The 21,253-nt window shown below is 36.5% G+C and overlaps 5 protein-coding genes across 5 annotated transcripts; 3 read left to right on the top strand and 2 right to left on the bottom strand.

Moving 5' to 3' along the window:
• The first annotated feature begins 1,243 nt into the window (after window positions 1–1,243).
• Window positions 1,244–10,499, top strand: LOC120346660 (uncharacterized). Its single transcript, XM_039416447.2, has 12 exons — window positions 1,244–1,617; window positions 2,951–3,088; window positions 3,242–3,436; window positions 4,788–5,006; window positions 5,153–5,274; window positions 5,499–5,606; window positions 5,695–6,020; window positions 6,412–6,549; window positions 7,531–7,595; window positions 7,862–8,035; window positions 9,354–9,520; window positions 10,063–10,499. Exons 1-12 carry the CDS (start codon window positions 1,447–1,449, stop codon window positions 10,424–10,426), a joined length of 2,187 nt encoding a protein of 728 aa, XP_039272381.2. The 5' UTR covers window positions 1,244–1,446; the 3' UTR covers window positions 10,427–10,499.
• Window positions 10,500–11,267: 768 nt separating this feature from the next.
• On the top strand, window positions 11,268–12,818 carry LOC120345583 (fumarylacetoacetase-like). Its single transcript, XM_039415104.2, has one exon. It carries the CDS (start codon window positions 11,383–11,385, stop codon window positions 12,655–12,657), a length of 1,275 nt encoding a protein of 424 aa, XP_039271038.2. The 5' UTR covers window positions 11,268–11,382; the 3' UTR covers window positions 12,658–12,818.
• On the bottom strand, window positions 12,665–13,662 carry LOC120345584 (anaphase-promoting complex subunit 11-like). Its single transcript, XM_039415105.2, has 2 exons — window positions 13,524–13,662; window positions 12,665–13,385 (listed from the first exon to the last, which is right to left on the bottom strand). Exons 1-2 carry the CDS (start codon window positions 13,660–13,662, stop codon window positions 13,270–13,272), a joined length of 255 nt encoding a protein of 84 aa, XP_039271039.1. The 3' UTR covers window positions 12,665–13,269.
• A 38-nt stretch (window positions 13,663–13,700) lies between these two features.
• Window positions 13,701–15,781, bottom strand: LOC120345582 (evolutionarily conserved signaling intermediate in Toll pathway, mitochondrial-like). Its single transcript, XM_039415103.2, has one exon. It carries the CDS (start codon window positions 15,550–15,552, stop codon window positions 14,026–14,028), a length of 1,527 nt encoding a protein of 508 aa, XP_039271037.2. The 5' UTR covers window positions 15,553–15,781; the 3' UTR covers window positions 13,701–14,025.
• A 2,887-nt stretch (window positions 15,782–18,668) lies between these two features.
• On the top strand, window positions 18,669–21,173 carry LOC120346275 (uncharacterized). The gene is made up of 3 exons (XM_039415977.2): window positions 18,669–18,817; window positions 19,027–19,601; window positions 20,398–21,173. The coding sequence occupies exons 1-2, from the start codon at window positions 18,770–18,772 to the stop codon at window positions 19,564–19,566; spliced, it is 588 nt and encodes a 195-aa protein (XP_039271911.2). The 5' UTR covers window positions 18,669–18,769; the 3' UTR covers window positions 19,567–19,601; window positions 20,398–21,173.
• Window positions 21,174–21,253: the final 80 nt, after the last annotated feature.

Below are 21,253 nucleotides of genomic sequence, written 5' to 3'. Positions count from 1 at the left end.
TGAAGGACGTTTCTCTCGTATAATTGTTTAAAACGAAAAATAAAGGCTATATCAAGATAAAATCAGTTTTATTAATTTATTTTAATTTTTTTAGAAAAATGATAAGTTTTTTTTATTTAGACAAAATCATTAATTTTCACTAAATGTATAGTCCCCCTAGGCCTCAGCCTGCTTTGCTTCTTAGTGAATCAGGAAACTCGCGAAACGCTTTTCGTCCGCTGCCTTGCACGTTACGCATTCACAGAGATCCACTCTAACGTTTAAAATAAAACAGAACGTGTTCACTGATTATTTATCGTTCCAGAACTCCCATCACTGAATAGCCTACATTTTGTATTCATGGATATTTTCCAACATAGACATTTGGATCCATATTCACTTGTACCCTTAGCTACTTGCAACTGCAGTCGATTAGACTCGCGAGTGTTTGATTTTTGGACAAGGTTTCATTTCTTTATTAATAAAAACTATATACATATTGGTAAACAAGATTCGCTACGTTTTTTTTATATATTTATAGCAATGTATTATTCTAATCCACTTCTGCATTTGGCGGTCAATTTATTAAGCCAAATAACGTAAACGAAATTGAATTTACGGTGGTCCGTGACGTCACAAACTAGGACCGCACCGACACAGCCTCGTTCTTGCCTCTATATTCGAGCTACTCACGATAGTCGATCATAATTATATATATATATATATATATATATATATATTGAGCATTGCGTTGTTTAAATCGATTTTTTAGCCTGTGTTTTATTTATCAAAAACGATGAACGATCCTGCTAAAATAAGGTTGTTCTTTCAAATACTGTAACTATATTGTACTTTAAAGTAAATTACAAGATATATCGAGTGTAGCAACTCGAACTGTAGCTAAAGTATGAGTCATCAAATTTAAGTCAAATAAAAAAGTCGAAAAGGGAGTTTTAGAAAATGGGTAGCGTATCCCGTGGTACCACATGCTTCGCCCTTCATCAAACCGGCGTAATAACTACTGTCGTTCACTATCGCAAAACTTCTTTACCTAACTGCGATATCAAAATATATTATCGTGGTAATTTAACACGAAACGGAAGCTCGTGTTAGTCGTGTAAGCATTTACGTTCTCGAAAAAACAACTTCCGTTTATTCCTCCAATATGACTAGGTAATAACACCCTTCAAGAGTCATCGCTGGCGTATAGAAATTTTTCACACACATGACGTCATTTTATGAAAGATCAGCACTGACATAATCATATACGCATCAAACTACCAGCGTAGCGGAAAACTGTTTGTCGTAGCGATTCCAGGATCTAAAATAAAAACATATTGTAACGAAGACTGATCGATGGTTTCTGTATAATAACAAGCACACTTAACTCGTCCGCTAACTATATTCCAGTCGTTTCAAGTTGAGTGTAGGTAGAAAATAGGTTGTTGATTTCTGGTATGTAATACGATGGATAATTCTACGTTAGCGGGAAATATGAGCGGTCGAATTGGAGTGTTCAATACTGCTACTGAGGGCTCTGGGTTTTTGCCAGTGAATGAGCAGAATTATGCAACTGCAATTCCAATATCAACTAACGATTGCGATGCCTGGGGAATACCATCCAGGATTGCTTTGCAGGTAATTTTGTTCTTTAGAAGTATAATTCATTATTTTGCTACAAGCAATAGGCAACAACCCCGGCGTTTACCTTTGCATCTCAAGATTATGTTCAGCACGAAAGAAACAATATACGAATCTGAATATTTTCGTTTACTCGATTAAAAGTGATATTGTCTGAATTTAAAACAGACCAGATGATCTAGGCCAGGCTCATACCCTCAGAGTTATGTGTTCGCGCCTTGTGACTAATTTTATCTTGTGTAAAAGGGTATATTTTTTCAGAAGAATCATGTTCACGAAATTTAAGGAGGAGGAATTATAATTTCATTCTAGAAATGTAGACGAAATTTCCATCAAGCTTGATGAGAAACTGAGTCGAAATGTTTCGACTTTCGAAACCCCGAATCGTAGTCGATTGTAATTTCATCCGATACCACCGCCCTACTCTCTGGACACCCGTGATTGATACCACTTAGTTATAAAATACGTATTGCCTTCATTCTAATGTCACAGCGAATATCTATCAGTCGTGTTAGGTTAGTACTAACCTGAATATATTGAGCTAACAAACGTTGATAATACAATGTGGTACATATCTGTCAAAAGCGTCGATCAACTCTTGCGAGGTCGTTGGCCTCGATCGTCGCTTAATCCGGAGTTCCAACCAACAATTCGGAATCTAACACCAATGACAGCGAATGTAGGATTGTGTAACAAATCAATTAAACCTAAGTTTACCCGTGGTTTCTTGGTTTGATTTGGTATTTGACTCATCAAGGGCTCTGAATCTGCCAAAGTCTTCTATTGACACGATTGATTGCAATGTAAATAGGTGTTTAAAAACATAAAATAATTGCGCAAATCACTTTTTTCACATCACACAACACATTTTTTTAATCCATTTTTCTCCCCAGCGTTACCTTGGGCTCAATTTCAACTATAAATTCTGTAAAAATCAGAATATGAAATGCCTTTTTCTTTAGTTTGCAAAAAGCTGTGAAATGTTTTTGCTTCGTTTGCAAGCGTTACACTCGCTTCAAGGAATTTTTGAACTTTGACTAACATTGGATGAATCATCATTCCATTGTTGTTTATCGTATATGTATATATAAGCCGAATATACAAATCCTACCCTTCAATTGATATCAATTTATCTCAACAGCAAAATGCGAGTATCTTGCTTGTAACAACTGACAGTGATCGTTTCAATGCACGTACCTCGCTTTAAGACATTTTTCTAGGGATATCCTTCATGACTTTGAAACAAGTTTTGAGGGTTAAATATTAGTTAAATATGTTATTCGCTCATTTTTCAAATTAGCTCATATAAATATATACATACATTTACCAGGTTCTTGTGCTTCTCATGCTGATATTGAATATTGCAGCAGCAGTCGTTATTTTCGGTGTTCCAATTAATATTCGAGGTCGACACGTTGCATTTCTTTTCATATGTGTTCGAGTATTGAATGTTTTGGATTTGTATCAGGTATTATTTTTGAATGACACTACATATCACTTGTATAAACAAGCTAAGCTAACATTTGACTGAAATTGAAACATGTGTAAATACCAACAAAGTACTATAAAGTTAACATGCTTCATAATTTTCGTGATGACAACCTATTTTTTTATTTATCAGTGTTCAGTGATATTCTTTTTTCCAATCGGAATGCCAAAAGATTGCCAGAACCCCAACGTTTTTTATTGTAACTTGTCTGGGTTTTGTTTTGCTACGGGAACCATCGTATCACCTTTAGTGGCAATCGTAATGGCATTGGATCGTTTATTTGCCGTGTTCTTTCACGTTAGATATAAAGCTCGACCTCAAACAAAGGTTAGTTTTTTCAGCGCTCCGGAAGTACTCGTACCAAGATGACGCACAACCTGAACAACCCCGACATGGTACACATATTATGTTCAGGTTGTGACCTGGTACACATATTATGTTCAGGTTGTGCGCCATCTTGGTACGAATACTTCGGGAGCAGCTTTTTTTCTTTATTTAAATATAGCTCGAGAAAAATGACACTTGGCCACATTAGAGTTCAGAATTCAATTTGTTCTTGGAATTGATATTAATCATTTATGTGTACATTCATTCGAACATTCGTTCGGTTCAAATATAAATTGCCAATTAGACGCACGAGGTTAAAAGCTACCAACCTTTCTTCTATGCAAATACCTCATGTCCTCCACGGACTTATATGTTTTTGATCATCAAATCTTGAGGGTTTGTAAATTTGTATCCTAACTCCAGTCGCTTTATAATAATTCCGAAACTCAGGCAAACATTCAATATACTATCTTAAATTGGATTAGTCTGCCACAATTGGCAAATTTAATACAGAGTGGGCCAAAAGTAGGTTAACGGTTATCCATAGTTATTAACTTAATATCTGTTAACCTATTTTTTTGCCCATCCTGTATAGAACTGATCAATATTTTTCATCTTTTAATCTAATTGGAAGTTTAATCCGTGTAGGATTTTTGTAGAAAATGGGACAAAAGTTTCGTTTTACTCTCTAACCTAAAAAAGCATTAGCAAATATATACATATACGTATATAGATATATAAATATCTGAAAATGTTTTTGACGTTTTCAAAATTGTTTAAATTGGCATAATGTTATACTAATACGAGCATATTTTATATCTTATATGTGTTGACACCGATCGATATCTCAACGTAGAAATTTGAGTCCGATTAAATCTTTTACATCATAAATAAGTAATAACTTTCGCGTATGCTCTATGTCTATAACATTGCCAGAGGTGGTTACGAAATGGGGTTTTGATGACGTACAGGAAATATTTCGCAATATTTGCATGAAGACAGGAAACATATTCATTCATATACTGCATTACATAGTAAAACCAGTATATACTATACACTTTATCAACATCGTTCGAACTTAATAGATTCATGTAAGACTGATCGTTACACTACTCATTTATTGCAATGGTTAGTGGAAATTTTACCGGATGAAAATCAAATTTGTTTAGAAATTGCTGTTTTTGCTTTATCCAATTTCTTGCATCGCATTTTTGAATATGATCACCATGTTGCGGACTCTGCTTATTAATGGAACACGTGTCTTTCTACCTATAATCACAAACGCATAGTTATATGTTTTTGTGTTCAGTGTCTACCGAGGGTTTTCAATTGAATATAAATTATTGTTTAGATGAAATGTGGAATTCTTGCAGGAATAATTGGAATTTACGTCTTCTACTTCACTCTGCCTTTCTATACTAACTTTGGAAAGTACCTTGCAGTTTCCTGGTTGTCTCTATGCTCCTTTGAATGGGGTATTGAATACAGGATGTTCAATCTTGTTCTTTTCTTGACAACAACGATTTTGACTTTGATATTGATGGCGGCAAATATTGCTATTGTAGTTAAGGCGAGTAATTGACAATCATTCAGCCAATGTTAACAAAATGATACACCTTACAAATAATAAGTAGTAAATAGATGGAAATGCTGATTGTTGGTTTGTTCGTACTTGATTGATAGAACACTCTGTTATACTATCTTTATGTATTTTAGGTTCGGCGCCGGAAGCGAGAATTTGAAAAACTGAAAGCTTCTTCTCAAAATACTACTCAACACAGAGGAATAAAGATGACAAAATTTAGTCCCGTTAGGAGTGGCATGAAACTATGGAAAAGGTACCACTTGGGTGATTGCTGTAAAAAAATTAATCTGATGACTGTTTTTATTTACTCGATACAAATTTGCCGAGTTTTTGTGTACTCAGTTTCAATAGTGACAGATTTGAATATAAAATCTGTGACTAAAATCTAAAATCACGACTCTGTAGCGTAAATTTTCAAATTGTGTTTCTTCTTTCGATACTGTTTACATATTGATGAAAAGATATTAACTTATGCAGTAAAAGCGTCAACGACCTGAGTTTGTCATCAGATAGAGTGTCGAGATCTCCACGGTCATTACATGAAAGAAGAGGAAAATTTCTTAGTCCTTTGCGAATATTCTTCAGGTGCAACCTTAAATATTTGGTATATTTGGCCTGAGTCTACAATATTACAGAAGTTTTAATGCATGAGTGCGTCTTTGTTTTCAAACAGCTCGACTGCAAGTAGCCCTACTAAAGAACGACATATAGACGCAGATCATAAGCAGGGGGATGACGAACAGGGAGCAAGTCAAACAATTACCAATTACAACTTGGAAAAAACAAAAGATGAAAATCTTGACGTACTTACAGTCCCTCATTCGTTTTCGCCAACGTTGCCTTCTCCTTTGACTCATGACAGCGCACTTCTGTTTCCTCCCAGTCCTGCATCTTCTCGTAGAAGCACTAATGAATTCCGACCTCAATCTCCGCTTGTGACCGGCGACAATGAAATCCACTCAACTTTGAGAATAGTACCAAGACCACCAATAACGCGATGTTAGTATCTTTTTAATTGTCAAAACTTTATGATTAGGACTGATTCATTTAAAACATGATACTAAGCCATCAATTTTCTAAAACACTAACGTTCGTTTCCAAAGACGATGATCACTTTGAAATTAAATATATTGTTCACGTTTTCATGGCTACTTCACGGCACGAGTCTCCAATAAATATATACGCTTATGCTTTACAATTGGGCCTACGAGATTGACGAAGAATTTTATAATTTCGCTAAGGTAATTTTTAGGCTGACGGATCTGACATGAGATCTATTATCATGTGCGGCCACTCAACACGATTACTTAGTACAATCATTGTCACCACTATACCCTTGTGCGTTTATATATGTATCTTCAGCTAATATAGTATATATATCAATATTCAGCCATGAGCCACGGAATAAAGCGGTTATCTAGCACAGACAGTATCCTTGATGCAAAAGATCAACAAATGTCAACATTTGGATATCGTACAGTGGACCCGGATAATCTAAGAAAAAAAGCATTAGGAAATACCAATCTGAGTAAGATTATAATATTTTAATTTAATCGTTTAATTTAATAATTAAAAACTATACCATGATCCAAAAAGACGTGCCTTGTTGTAGATCAGATACAAACCTTGAGAAAGAATAAATATGTCGCGACGCACTAATTGGTGTTTCGAGTATTGAATTTTACTGAAACGTCTCAGCACGATAAAAAATAATTTTGCTATCCCCGTGAGTGAAACAGTGGGCAAAATACCTTTTTGTGCGTTGTTTTTCACTCCGAACAAGCAACATTTTTTCGAATATCTACTCCAGCGGTCGGCAACCTATGCGGCTAAAAACACCACCCAACAGCAAACACAACACTTTTGAGCATCATGTCTGACTTCACAAACAATTGCCATGTCAGTATGTCGCAATAATGCTGGATCAATTGTTTTCTCTACACCCGCATAACAATGTCTCTCATCGGTCGGACAAGATCTTTTAAACAAAATGATTCTCGCTATAAACGTGACTACTTCACTACTGGCTCGTAGCTAACCGGTCATACCTAATCAGTGCTAATTCTATACTTCAGGATCAGGATAATCATAAAGTTAGCACTTCGGGTAAAAAAATTAGTTTTGGAAAAACAAACCTCAGTCAACGGCCAGACTAAGGTCGAAGGTTTACATGCATTGTTACCTTTACCGAGATCTTATTAATGTTGTGAGTCCTGGTTTTCAATATTGACAACTACAAAAACGAAATATCGAAGTAGGCGAGATGCAAGAAACACGTTACGTGTGTTAATGGCCAGCAAACACATACAGATATCGAATCAAATAGCATGGCCGTCGTTTTTAGTATATTGTCAACATAGATTTCCTAATGCGTATAATTTATTGCATTAGCTTAGTTCGTTTGTATAAAGGTGGTCCGCCAAAATTTTGGTCAGGCATTACCGGTCCGTCACTTAAAAAAGGTTGCCGACCACTGAAATACTCTTTATAGACAATTTGATTTTCACAGAAAAGAGGACTGCATCTAGTGAACCATTTCTTGATCGCTCGTTTAATTCTGGAACGAACGAAGAGGTAGGTTGTTGCTATGTTATATGCAGTATATCAATATAGTACAATGTCATATATAAATACAGTTATTTTACTTCGAGAAACCCTGAATATATATATATATCACATTTTCAAAAAGGTTTCATTATTATTCGATCTCACCAATGGCTCACATTTGCGCCGAATTAAATTTCTGAAATCACATACGACATCTTCAATCAATTCATTCTTATATCCCGGAATAAAAATATTTAACATGCGTATTTCCTCTGACGTGATGCTATTTTCAGAGACTAAAATCCACGTCATCCAATTCAATATTTTCTAACTTTGTGGGAAGTCGCCTGATGTCATGGCGACAACGTGCGTCACGGCCGAAAGGGATACGACGTAACGTAAGTCGGATTACGAAGATGACGACAGCGATCTGCACGTTGTTTGCAATTCTCTACGTGCCATTTTTGGTAAGTTAAAAATGAAACAGCCTGTCAGTTTTGTTGAATTGAGAAGTAAAAAAATCAACCCTTTAGTGCAGTGGTTCTCAACCTGTGGTACGCGTGCCGCTAGTGGGAGCTTTTCAAGTGGTACGCGGGAGCTTATTAACTGGTACGCGAGCTGATTTGAATTATTGCAGCAATTAACCATTCAGTTGGATGCCGGCAACACTTTATCTTCCTTACTGTATGTATTTGCTGAGCGTTTATGGATGTTTTCCCAAGCTCCAATTTTCTTGTTTATTTCCGTAACTGTAACCAATCAGCAATAAGTCAATAATGACGCAACAGGTAACAATTGCAATTTCTGCAACCAGTCGCTCAGACAATTCTGTCGCCCAAACAGATATTCAAGCATGGTTGCAAACATTGCCTCGTTTTTGTAGTTTTGAGTGATATTTGTCAGTTTTCAGTTGTGTCCAAGAAAATAATTGTGAACTAATTAACTTAATTGTCATTATATGTCTTCCGATGAGCTTTAATGTAGTTGCAGTAATTGAAAATGAATCTCGCAAATGATGCGATGGACAAGGCTAAACTTATCTATATATATATCAGTACCTGCCAACGGCACATGGTTGAATAATTTCAATAGAAATGATGATTTCAAACACGTAAACCAGTTTATATGCGCCAACACATCAAAACACTCAGAATAAGTATAGTAAAGTATATAAAGGGATAACTTTTTCCGGGATCAATGTTCGGGGAAACGTCCATAGCGCTGACACGCTACCAGTCCTTTTCTTTAGAGATCGCTCTCGCCCGCTATTGCCCACCTTAAATGGGGCAATATGGGCATGTTTTTGTCCGTTTTGCGTGTTACGCCACAAGGGATGTAGTGCCACATTATAAAATACTCCCATAGCATGTTTCTTGTGTCTTTTTCCTCACGCCAAAAAAGTGGCTTTGTCGGTGGTACGCGGCCATAGTAAAAAACCGTAAAGTGGTACGCGGTCAGTAAAAGGTTGAAAACCACTGCTTTAGTGAGACTAAATTAATTTAAAACAATGATGCCTTTCTTGAGATGGCTGGAATCTTCAGTATATACATCGCAAACGCACATTTGGATGAACGAAATTTCGAATTGAAAAAAGTTATCGATTTTCACGGGTAACGTTACTTCAAAAATGTTCATTATGATTACTAGTAGCAACGTGGGATACCAAGAATGCTTCGATCACCTATCACAGAATATTCTTCTCTTAATATTTAATTCGTGAGTTTAATATTGTGATCCAACTTCCAAATAAAAGCAATTTTTGACACTTCATATCATATTGTGCAGGTTAGAAAATTGGTACAAATTATTCCACAAGACTACTATACTGTTCATGTTCCATACGCCGTCGAAATTATCACTCTGTTTGGTCCTCTCCTGTCACCTTTGTGCAATCCCATTCTCTACGTCTTTTTCAATCCTCATTACAGAGAAAATTGCAAGCGTTTATACAGGTAAGCAAAAATAAAGCTATTATATTAAGTTACCTCAAGTTGTTATCATAGTTATACAACCTATTTTTGTCAAGAGGAAATATATATACAGATCTCATTGGCTGTCAAATACTAGCTGGTTGCAAATTTACATTCAGAAATTTGATCAAAATTAATGAATTGATAGTTAAAAATCAGGATTTTCAAAGTTCATGATATTGCATCATTGTAATTTATGTTTTTAAACGCGTGCTAATATTGTACGTGATTGTCGATCAAAAACAATATACAAAACACGCAATAGTGTCTTTTGTTCAAAATCGTCCGCTTCTAGTGTTAAGTAAGTCTTTGCGCCATTCTAACGTTATGCCAAATTGCATTTTATAAAATATATATGTGAATGGGACCCTATAAACATTTTTTTTCCTATCTGTTGTGAGATACTCTTATCAATGACAGTAACTTTCAAGTATCAGAAACGACCACAAGCTTGTTCTACTATATGTTTTAGTATTTGCACCATCAAAGTAATTTTGCTCAAAGCCATAATTCTATTTCAACAGAAAATTCACCAAAACTACCCAAGTGTCTCGTGATATTGCAGAAATAAGCTCAACACAGAGTAGATTTAAGTCATTTAGAAAAAAGAAAAGGGTCAAAAATCACATACCAATCAATGTTTCGGAAAGTGAAAATATGGGAATAAAAGGAGAATTTAAACATGGAAACGACGAAGTTTTTCTTTCAACTGGACATATTCAACACGAAGACGGGGTTTTTGTATCAGATGCATCTAATTCAGACAGTGGTTGTTCTATGAGAATGAAGGATGAATATGGAAGAAAGCAATCTTTGCGCCAAATGCATTTACGCAGAATACAAAATCTTCAATATCGCCGAACTAAAAGCAATGATTACTTAAACTGAATTTTGAATTTTTCTGTTTGTACTCAAGAAAGCATATTTTCAATTTTGGCTGCTATTCGTGTTTCATGGAAAGTTTAGTTCGAGGGAAAGAAATTCTACCCAAAGAAAGCCACGCGCACTGACTCAGAAATATAAAAGAAGGTGTCTTTGAGAAAAATTACGCGCTACCACTAAGTGCCAAGACCAACTGATAATACAAATCATTGTAGCATAAAGTTGCACCTTAGTAAACACAGACAGACGCGACGTCGGTGGTATATATGTAGGCCAACTATTCGTGAAAAAACGATTATTTTTTCTGTTCGACACAAATGTCGCGGAGAAGAATCCGGGGTGTTTGATTCCCAAAACCGCAGGCCTGATTTACCTATAGCTAAACTTCAAAACAGCAGACAGCTTCTAGCGTACGCCCAGGGCGTAAAAGTTTATAAAACGCTAAATTTGATCCAGGATCTAAGTATAACTCCATACAATATTAGTTATAGACCAGAAAAAGTTAATTTAGGGCTGTGTGACAAAATCTGTTGTGTGCAGATTTGAACACCTCTGTCCGACAAGTAAAAAATATCTTACCATCTTTGTTTACATACACAATATAATTTTTTATAATAAGAAACATTCAATGAGTGTTCAGCCATAGTGAGGTACCGGTTATGGTTTAACATTAAAATGCTGCCGGTGGGAACACAACATAGACAAATTGAAATAAAGAATATACAATTTTGGATTATACATGGTATCTCTTACAAATAATATTTAATCCGGATTAGTCGGTCACTCAGAAATCTTCGACCTTCCAGAAAAAATCCATGCGGCCAGCAAACCGCTGATGACCGCCGCGTGAAAAACTCAGTGCACAACCCACAGGAGGTCACTTTCAATCAACAAACGGCGTGCCTGTAAGTATAGACTATCATTTCCTCGTAATTTTGCAGTCTCGTTCAGTGAATTAGACCATGGCCGGGTTAAGTTCGTTTATCGATGTAGCCGAGAACAGTCATTTTCCTATTCAAAACTTACCTTATGGAGTATTTTCTACCGGAAACGAAGATCCACAGATCGGCGTTGCTATTGGGGACAAAATTTTATCACTGAAGAGATTATCCTCTTTCTTTGATGGCCCGAATCTCGTTAACAATCAGAATGTTTTTCTTGAAAAAAATTTGAATAGCTTTATGGCATTGGGTTATGAAGCATGGCAGGAGGCTAGGACAACCATTCAGAATCTTCTTCGAAGCGACAATGACGTTCTGAGGGATAATGCAGAGCTCAGATCACAAGCTTTTTTCAGCCAAAGCGATGCAACTATGCACATGCCAGTCGTTATTGGGGATTACACAGACTTCTATTCATCAATTCACCATGCCACAAATGTTGGTACAATGTTTAGAGGAAGGGATAATGCATTGATGCCTAATTGGAAACATATCCCTGTGGGTTATCATGGTAGAGCATCATCTGTTGTTGTTTCTGGAACACCAATACGCCGCCCTGTCGGACAAACCAAACCTAATGAAAATGCACCTCCTGTTTTTGGCCCTTGCAAACTTCTTGATTTTGAGCTTGAGACTGCGTTTATTGTGGGAACTGGCAACAAGTTGGGTGAACCTATTTCAATAAAAAATGCCCATAAGCACATATTTGGAATGGTACTGATGAATGATTGGTCTGCAAGAGATATTCAGAAATGGGAATATGTTCCTCTCGGCCCATTTCTTGGTAAGAATTTTGGAACATCTATATCACCATGGGTGGTAACAATGGAGGCTCTTGCTCCATTTGCGATACCAAATTATCCCAAAGATGTTGAAATTCTACCGTACTTGAAACATGATGATAACTATGCATTTAACATCAACCTGTCTGTGGCAATAAGAGATAAAGACATGGTCGAACCCGCAGTTGTCTGTAAGTCTAATTTCAAATACATGTACTGGACAATGAAGCAGCAACTTGTTCATCACAGCATTAGTGGATGCAATACCCAAACAGGGGATCTGTATGGATCGGGCACAATTAGTGGATTGGAGCAAGATAGTTTCGGCAGCATGCTTGAATTATGCTGGAAGGGAACTCGCACTGTTGATCTCGGAAATGGAAAATCAAGAAAATTCTTGCAAGATGGAGACAATGTTATTCTATCAGGATTTTGTCAAGGAGAAAATTACAGAGTAGGATTTGGAACCTGTGAGGGGGAAGTTCTACCTGCAATAGATGCATCACAGTTTTAGACGAAAATTGACGACGCTACTTATTTATTATGCACAAAAATGAAATTCAGCCGAACTGTTGTCAGTAGAATCATGTGTGGCCTTTTCACCTTCGTTGCCTTAGCATTGTGATATTGCGTTGGTTTTTATACTATAGCCAAAAATAAATAATGGATGAAAAACAGCGCCGTTGATGTAGCAGTAATGTCTGGGCAGATCAGTGGAACTCACACTAAAACGAAATCGATATTCCTAACTCAAATAGGATCCCATCCATGTTACAAATTAGCAGCTAGTTTGTCCCAACTCTTTAGATTTGTAATTCAATTGCATCCATTCAACCAGAAAAAAAGTCCTCTCCATAACAAGTGGTTACTGATATCATAATCAAATTAATGCTCAATCATCAACTCAATTTCGTCAACTACCTGCCAAGAACTCGGCTAATAGTGCATTTTTTTAACGTTAATGAGGCTACATATAGCAGCATACACCTAAATAATGAGAAGATGCCACCAGATATTCTCAACGACACTTAGCCACATTTTTCCAGGGCTGCTCCAGTTGAAATCCTGTCTGCACATTGGACACTGTTGATTGCTACATTTTCACAATGCTTTTCAAGTTGATAGTTCACTCTTTGAAAACCCAATCCTGTCTGCACATTGGACACTGTTGATTGACTTGTTGTGATTGAAGCCACTTCAGTATGCAATGCATGTGAAAACAATGCGAACACTGTCCCCATACTGCAAAACAAATGATATCATGAATTTTATTTATATTCATGATCTGATAAGCAACACAATTCAGCCTCAGTGCTTTCTCTTAACTCTTAACCAATGCTCTGCTCTCTCTTAACCAATAACTCTTAAAAAATAACTTACCAATAGGGCAATCATCACCCGGTGCTTTACAATCAGAACAAAAGCATTCGAACGGATCACGACATATTCCACAATTGTCATCTGATGCTTGCCAACACCATTTTGCAACAGCATGCACTTTGACTATCTTGAACTTCATTTTTAAGCTGGTTAAAAACAACTCTACACAAACAAATATCTAAAAGTAGATGATATAAATTAAAGTATACTCAGACATATTAAATTTTATCGAAAACAACCAAAAATTTGACATGAATGTGGTACACACAAAAACTTAACATGATCCATGTAAAAAGAGCTATGCTTTTAAGTGATTTTTGTGACTTTGCTTTTCCTACTATTGAGGAATAAATCTGCCCATGTATTGGAGTGAAGAACTGCACAAAGCCAAGTTTCATAAAGTTGATAAAGAATCATTGATAAAGTTTCTAAATATATTATTCGCATTTTTACGCAATTATTCATAGATCATGTATACATTTCTGCACCTTTACTATATCGATCAACCACGGTGGTCATCTTTTATGTTTTGTGGGCCAATTTTATAACCTTCAGACAAAAAATTTACTTTTTCATTAAAAATTACAGTTAATTGTGAGAGCTTCGGATTGGAAGGCTCTAAACCCTTGACCCAACTCCGCAGAGCACCAATAGACTTATGATCAGTTGCAGCAACTGCAAATACATTACCCTCAAAGGGTTTAGTGTCATCTTCAACTTGAATTATTTCATTCTGCTGCAAGTCCACAAAACTTTTACTTTCTAATTTTACTCTAGGCAAGAAACTTTCAGTTGAATATAATTCTTGCGTAGATTTATTGAAAAATCTTTTGGAAGTTCCAAAGTCTGAACCATAAAACTGGGTCCACCATTCCCTATCAGTTAACACTCGTTCTTGTTCAGACATTTCGGTCTTGTTTTCAATTGGGTCAGTTCTCATAATATAGTATTGAATTTTTTTATTTTGAAAGTACACCATATTAGGCCCTTCTACAAAAAGTGGCTTGGTTACATCATGGTGATCCAGCATTTCTCTTTGATGATCTGTTTGTACGCTTATTATGCAATCTATTTCTGCTTCCGGAGTCAATTTTTTATCATTGAGAACTGATGAGTCTACTTCAAATCTTCGATATGAAGCATCTATACCAGGATTCACTTGTCTCAAACCTCTTACAGCAATTTCAATGGGAGTCAATTTTTCTAATTCTAGTTTGGAGATAAGAAATGGAACAAATGCAGACAACCTAGGCTGCCAAAAAATAAGCTGCCTGGCAGACACAGTAGCTCGGCTGAATTTTCCAAAAAGTCTCATGCATGCATTATAAAATTCATCATTAATAAGGGCATTGTTTTTTGCCATAATACTAAATAATCTTCCACCAAGTTCATGATCTATAATTTTATCTTGCCACACCGATTTAAACCACTCGTCTCTTCGCATGCCAGTATGTTCTGATTGAGGATAACATTCAAGTATTTTTAAATACGCTTTGGATTCATGCTGGACATTGAATCGATCAAGATTATTTAGGGCAACTTGCACAAACTCCCTGTGTCCTCTACGAGTTTCACCTGCATCTTGAATCCACATGTCAACCATTTTGAAAAAGAGACGTTTATCCGCTTCAACAACATCATAATACTCTGCATCATCAACTAAATCTGTATGTTCCTGTGCTTTCCGTACATAGTATTCCAGAACCGCCTCTTCATCGTCAGGTGCAGACTCTGCTAACATCTGCTGGTACATGGTGTTTTGTGAAACCATTTTTCGTTTCACACTGCGCTCTACCGCTGTATCTTCTTCATCCATTTGAATAATACTTTTTCTTGCAACAGGTTGCAATACACTTTCTTCGGTATTATCTTCTTCAATTTCATTTTCAATCTTCTTAATTTTGTTCGATGACTCTCCTGATGAAAAATATTTCATGGTGTTGCATATATTTCTGCAACTTTTTGAATTCCTTGTAATTGGAGTGCAGAACTTAATCATTCTATAGCATTCATTAGTTTTACGAAACATGGTTTAATATTTACAGATCTCAAATATAATAATATATTCTGCTTTTCAGTTTTAATATGAAAGATGCAGTTAGTTAGAAATGTAGGTATACAATATACATAGAGACTGAGAGAGATTAGGCAGGCCTTATGACTTCGAAAGATATTGTTTCATGATGCATTTAAGTTATGAAATTACAAAATTAGGTATAAAGCTACTGATCTCATCTTGGATTTTTTCTAAAAAGGACGACAAACTTTTTCCTAATCAGCTAATCAGACTCAAGTTTGGTTTAAAAATCCCCTCCCCCAAACAGCCAACTGCCCAAAATGAATATAGCATAATATGCCGGTCCCAAAACATTTTTGGGGTTGAGCATGGAAACAACCAACAAATGCGCTCGTATATTCACGGAAAATCTATATTATATGGCTTAAATGAAACCTGATTCTGTTCCCTTGTTTTAGGTGGTTTATACTTAACTAACACTCATATAAGCCGAAATATTGAATGTTACGCAAAATGGGAATGCTATTATTACAGCATTCAGGTATTAAGTGGTTGAACGTCCCTATATTTATCTGTGTGTTCTTATCCCAGTACTGGTACTATTTTTTTTTTTTTATAGATAAAATAATAATAATATACCAGTAGGCCTACTTGTACTATTTGGGCAAGTGCAGTTTCAAGTATTCCATGGCGTCTGCAGCTGCCGCAAAACCATGGCGGTATTTCCATACCATGGCCGCTACGGCCAAACCTATGGCGACTGACTTTTTAGCTGCCACAAACCAATGTCGATCTGCCGTTACCGCGGCAGCAAATTTAAAACCAATGGCAGGTAAAATTTTGCTGCCGTAACCGCGGCAGGTGGGCCGTAAGGACAGGGCTGTCCCTTATGGTGACAAATATTGGGTAAGTTGGAACGTTTTTCTTATGGATACAGTCTTGATGGATTTGGGGTTAGGGTTTAAGTAGATATAATTCCGCATGATCAATTAGAATTTGGTACATTAGTTTGTGAATATACCGTTAATACTGATTACTGAATACAGAATAGCGCTATAAAACCGCCATGAAGTGGTAAGAACTGCGCCTCTATTTGGGTCTGGTATAGTTTAGTACCACATTCACTTCTTGTTGGCCTGGCTCAACAATTTTTGCATATGTCAATCCTAACCCCCACCTGTCTACTCCATCTAAAAATTACGTCAGTGCGACCTCACAGTGACGTAATATAGCCCTTCAAAATATACAAACTGTCATCCAAGACTGTGCAACCCAAAGTGACCATAAACTGGTGCAACCGAAATCGAACAGCTATTTCTCTCGTTTTCTCGTCGCAACGATCCCAGTATGAGAGAGATCGCTGACATTAGTCAGTTCTTTATCTTTATCGTCTCATCAGAGCCATTATATAACTAGTCTGGAAGGCCGTATACTGACCTGCAACACCGTGCAACTAACTTGTCCCATTATGGCGTCATATGGACGCCATTTTCGATCATTCGGGTCGAGTAGTGTAACGCAAACAAGCCTAGTTTTAGTAGTTTTAAATAGTTATTGGGGAAGATTTAAAGGAGTAGTTATATTCCGAAAGCGCAGAAATCCGATAAGGCGTCCCAGTCAGTATCGAACCCAATATGAGGCACTTACATTAACAACCCACGCCGCTCGGTGACAAACAAAATATAGACGCAACACACGGTTAGTAAAGTGAATGCAAGTCAACACACACACACACACACATAGCCTACGGAAAATGGGGAAAGTAGGCAAAATCTAAAATTATTTCAGACTAGGGCTATCGGCCGTCCCCGCAATGACAGGGACAGTCCCGGAATTGACGTCTGGCGCCCCGGGCCACGGTTGTCCCGGAATTTACTGACAACCAGGGCGTTCTGAAATAGCTTGGGCTATTTTTGGCTTCTGCCGTCACATTCGAAATACCCTATTTAGCCATTTGGGGTCCCATGATTGGAGTGTTTCACACCACAACAGGCCTAAATGACTAAAACGAACTGAATTTTCGACAGTAAAGACGACGTCCGCGGTTGCATTCGTTAAATGAAACAAAGGCGACCAGAATAATTTGATGGAAATTTATATTTATCTGAAAACTAAATTCAATGGAGTTTGGACGATAATAATCAGAAAAAAATAAATAAATTGGCTATGTATACATAGTGGATCAGCGACAAATTTTCAATGTGATGAGAATGTGTCTGAACGTGAAAAATAAATAAGTGCAACTCAGTGATACATACACAGTATTGAATAAAAATAACACACTGGATAGGGAAAGATGATTTTGATTCATAGGTTTGTCATAATCTGAAACTGTTTCAAAATTGCATGAACTTTATATACATTTTGGGATTTTCACAAACTTGCACTCTAAAACTGAATGTAAATACTTACAAGTAGCCTATACTTATCAAGAAGTTTTAGCAGATGGGTTTTGAAAACGTTTCTGACCAACATAAGAGGGTCAAATCAATGGAGCTTTCCCCGACCTTTGGGGCTATTTTAAGAGTGCTTTTGCAAGTTGGCGTCTGTAAAATGGGGTATATGTTTCAAAACATCATTATGATTCGTTGCATACAACAATCTGTTTTTTAAAGGTACCGGTGAAGAATTTCAGGCTAGTCTATCACAGCTATTTCTACACTAATTTTTATTACTGCAATTAAATTAAAACTCCTAAGAAGACAGAGTGATCATTGAATTATCTGATTTATATTTAAGTTTCCAAAACACAACTGAAAACTAACGAATAGAGTTCAAAAACGCGAAAACGAGGTAATGTTTATAACCACGCTGGAAAATCTGTCTGAGTGAAAAAAGTGTCTGAGCGGATGCGAAAAGGGGGCATTGTTACGTTACTTTTTGCATTTTGCTGATTGGCCAATGTCACGAAGTAAACAAGGAAGTCGATGCTCGGGGAAAGGTCCATAGGAAAATTTTCATAATTCTCATCTTGAGAATCGTGTTTACAAAACAAAGCAAGCAATGATCATCATAGGAATAGTGAACATTTTTATTTAAATCTTTGGTGTAACAGTATGATTCATGAAATCATATACAGCAGACCAGAGCCATTATATACTAGTCTTGAAGGCCGTATACTGACCTGTTGTTCACAGCGTCATCTAGTGTTGGCGTGGGTAATTCATAACCGCGGCGTCGTCTGCTGTATATTTTAGGCTGCTCGCTGTTAACGGTATTCAAAGTTCGAATGAAAATAGATTTATCTGAGGAAGAAATGCTTGAATTTTTTGATGACGTGAGTTATATAGTACTGATTGTTTATTAAAAAAGGTTTTGATCCTGAAAGAATGAATAGTAAGAGTTCATAGTACCGTAGTTTAATATATGGAAGTAGAGACCGTTTTTGTTTTGCTAAAAATTTGGTCAGTATTTATACATCACATTTGTTTTGCTTTATTCAAGCACTTAGGCACTGTTTTAGACCCGATTTTATATATTTAACAGCTTGATGACGAGATAGAAGGAAAATGGTGCATATCTGTAGTAGAAATCGACTTCGGAAGTGTTGATTGCAAGAATACACTGCAGACTGCATTGAATGATTTGAACATCACATTAAATCAGGAATCATCACTATGGGCAGATGTTATAGCGTATATGATGGAAATTTCTAGGGAAGAATCAGGAAGTAAAATGACAGCTAAATACATTGAAAAATTGCAAAGGCCATACTCGAACAATTCTGAAATCTCTCATTTGGACCTAAAACGCATAATCAAAACTGCAGCACCGAAAATTATAAAAGAAGCTTTTCAAGTATCCCAAGTACCTGAGCCATTCATGCAAACGTCAATAACCAAAGGCGACAAAAAGGTGATTGAGTACCTAGCTGGGGGATTGCTAAAATGGGGAATAAAGCGTCTAGGTGGAGAAGGTGCTTTCTGGTGTCAAAACCAAGCTTTGAGGCGTGATCCCAAACACGGGGTGAGATCAACCAAGTTTTTGAGAAGGATTGAAATTGCCGATGATATTGTGGAAGAATAAACTCTAGCGAAAGCGCAAGAAAACAAAGAAGCTCTGTATGTATTGATTTAATGTATTCTCCAGTTTTTCAAGGTGATACTTTCAAAAGCTGTAATTATTTCATTAATGGAATTGTAGGTAATAATTGCAGATTGAGGTGATGAAGGTGGACAGTAATTTATAGATGAATATTTGGGAACAATTCTTCTTGGTGGGCAGGGTGGTACTTTATGTGATTTTCTTGGCAACAATTTTGTGGGTGATGCTCCAAATTCAATCCAACTTTTGTTATTGGCCCTTTGAATATCTTCATCCTTTTAATTATCAGCACAAATTCTAGCTTTTCCATCCTCAACTTTGCTTTCAAAGTTAGGAGAGTAGCAATATTTAAACACAATCTAGATGCAATAGAAAATTACTTAGCAATTAATATGTCAAAGTCATAAGTGAGTTAATAAATGGCTAACACTAGAATATAATAAGACACAAAATAAACAGTGAAAACTCATGACATCACATACAGCAGAAGCCTACACCATATTTCTGAAATGAAAGAATAAAGATTGTCCTTGCTTTGGATAGCCAAAATAAAATACGGTAAAATTGCGGATACCAAAAAAACGTGATGAAACTTTTGTGTCCATTCTTTTAAAGGCATTCCAAATGTCCTTTTCTTACCATCCGGGACACGATGCTTGCTTGGAACCATTATTAACTCTGTACCGGTAACTAAAAAACGAATGTTACCAGCACCGGAGTTATCAGTAGCTTAGGATAGGATTCTAGACTACCTTTTCTGCATACACAGTCTATATTTGAGTTTAATAATAATAGTTTGCCTTTTTATTTCAGTTTTCTATATCTTGCCAACTTCGCGCAACTTGAAATGTGTAAACATGGCCTGAAAACAATCACACATTACCTGCATCAAACTGCCTGATTCGGCTGTCCAGCAGACGACAGGGGTGTAAAACCCACGCCAACACCAGATGTCGCTGTCAACAACTCGGTTTTTTCAGACTAGTTATATAATGGCTCTGGTCTCATCGGCGCCGATGCCATTTCGGGTGATTTTACCACCTCAATGGATTTTACGTCGTAGTATATATTTACGATTTGACAAGCTCTATGACGTGATTGTGATGTCGTAGTGACATTATTTTTGGATGGCGTAGTCAGATAGGGGTTAGGATTGGCATGTCAAAAAATTGTGACGCTACGCCCACTAGAAGTATATGTGGTACTGAACTATATCAGACCCCAAAATTCTAATAACTAACAAAGAACGATAAAACAAAGATGAGCAACACTTGAGCTCTGTACAGGTATCTGCTACTGGCAAGACGACATGCATCAAACGCACATAACTAGTTTTAACAATTGATGATGTCTGCAGGTACCGTACGGCAGGGATTCGCAAATACGGGGTCGCGGCCCAAATTTGGGTCGCGAAGCACAACAATTAAATTTGCCATAAATATAAGCATCGTATATAAGCAGTGTTTAATATTTATGTACTACAACTTTGTATACTCTACCTCTAATTATATTTATGAATGTTTAACATTCTTATTTACTGCCGTAATATTGGCCAATCATTTTAATGGTTGTGAATATTACCTCGTTTTCGCGTGCTATTTGTTAGTTTTTGGTAAATATAAGTCTAAATCAAGTAACAATAGTCATTTTGTCTTCGTAGCAGTTATAT

The sequence above is a fragment of the Styela clava genome, chromosome 8, assembly GCF_964204865.1.
Source record: "Styela clava chromosome 8, kaStyClav1.hap1.2, whole genome shotgun sequence".
Taxonomy (NCBI): Eukaryota; Metazoa; Chordata; class Ascidiacea; order Stolidobranchia; family Styelidae; genus Styela; species Styela clava.
This window is presented reverse-complemented; position numbering and strand designations above follow the sequence as displayed.

What these genes read in the sequence shown, in the direction of transcription:
- LOC120346660 (XM_039416447.2), top strand. Translation starts at nt 1,447, where the DNA reads ATGGATAATTCTACGTTAGCGGGAAATATGAGCGGTCGAATTGGAGTG. An exon ending in GGCATGAAACTATGGAAAAG is followed by an intron (nt 5,275 to 5,498) that starts GTACCACTTGGG and finishes TAACTTATGCAG; the next exon opens with TAAAAGCGTCAACGACCTGA. An exon ending in CCTTTGCGAATATTCTTCAG is followed by an intron (nt 5,607 to 5,694) that starts GTGCAACCTTAA and finishes GTTTTCAAACAG; the next exon opens with CTCGACTGCAAGTAGCCCTA.
- LOC120345583 (XM_039415104.2), top strand. Translation starts at nt 11,383, where the DNA reads ATGGCCGGGTTAAGTTCGTTTATCGATGTAGCCGAGAACAGTCATTTT.
- LOC120345584 (XM_039415105.2), bottom strand. Translation starts at nt 13,662, where the DNA reads ATGAAGTTCAAGATAGTCAAAGTGCATGCTGTTGCAAAATGGTGTTGG. An exon ending in GGGTGATGATTGCCCTATTG is followed by an intron (nt 13,386 to 13,523) that starts GTAAGTTATTTT and finishes TTTGTTTTGCAG; the next exon opens with TATGGGGACAGTGTTCGCAT.
- LOC120345582 (XM_039415103.2), bottom strand. Translation starts at nt 15,552, where the DNA reads ATGTTTCGTAAAACTAATGAATGCTATAGAATGATTAAGTTCTGCACT.
- LOC120346275 (XM_039415977.2), top strand. Translation starts at nt 18,770, where the DNA reads ATGAAAATAGATTTATCTGAGGAAGAAATGCTTGAATTTTTTGATGAC. An exon ending in TGCTTGAATTTTTTGATGAC is followed by an intron (nt 18,818 to 19,026) that starts GTGAGTTATATA and finishes TATATTTAACAG; the next exon opens with CTTGATGACGAGATAGAAGG.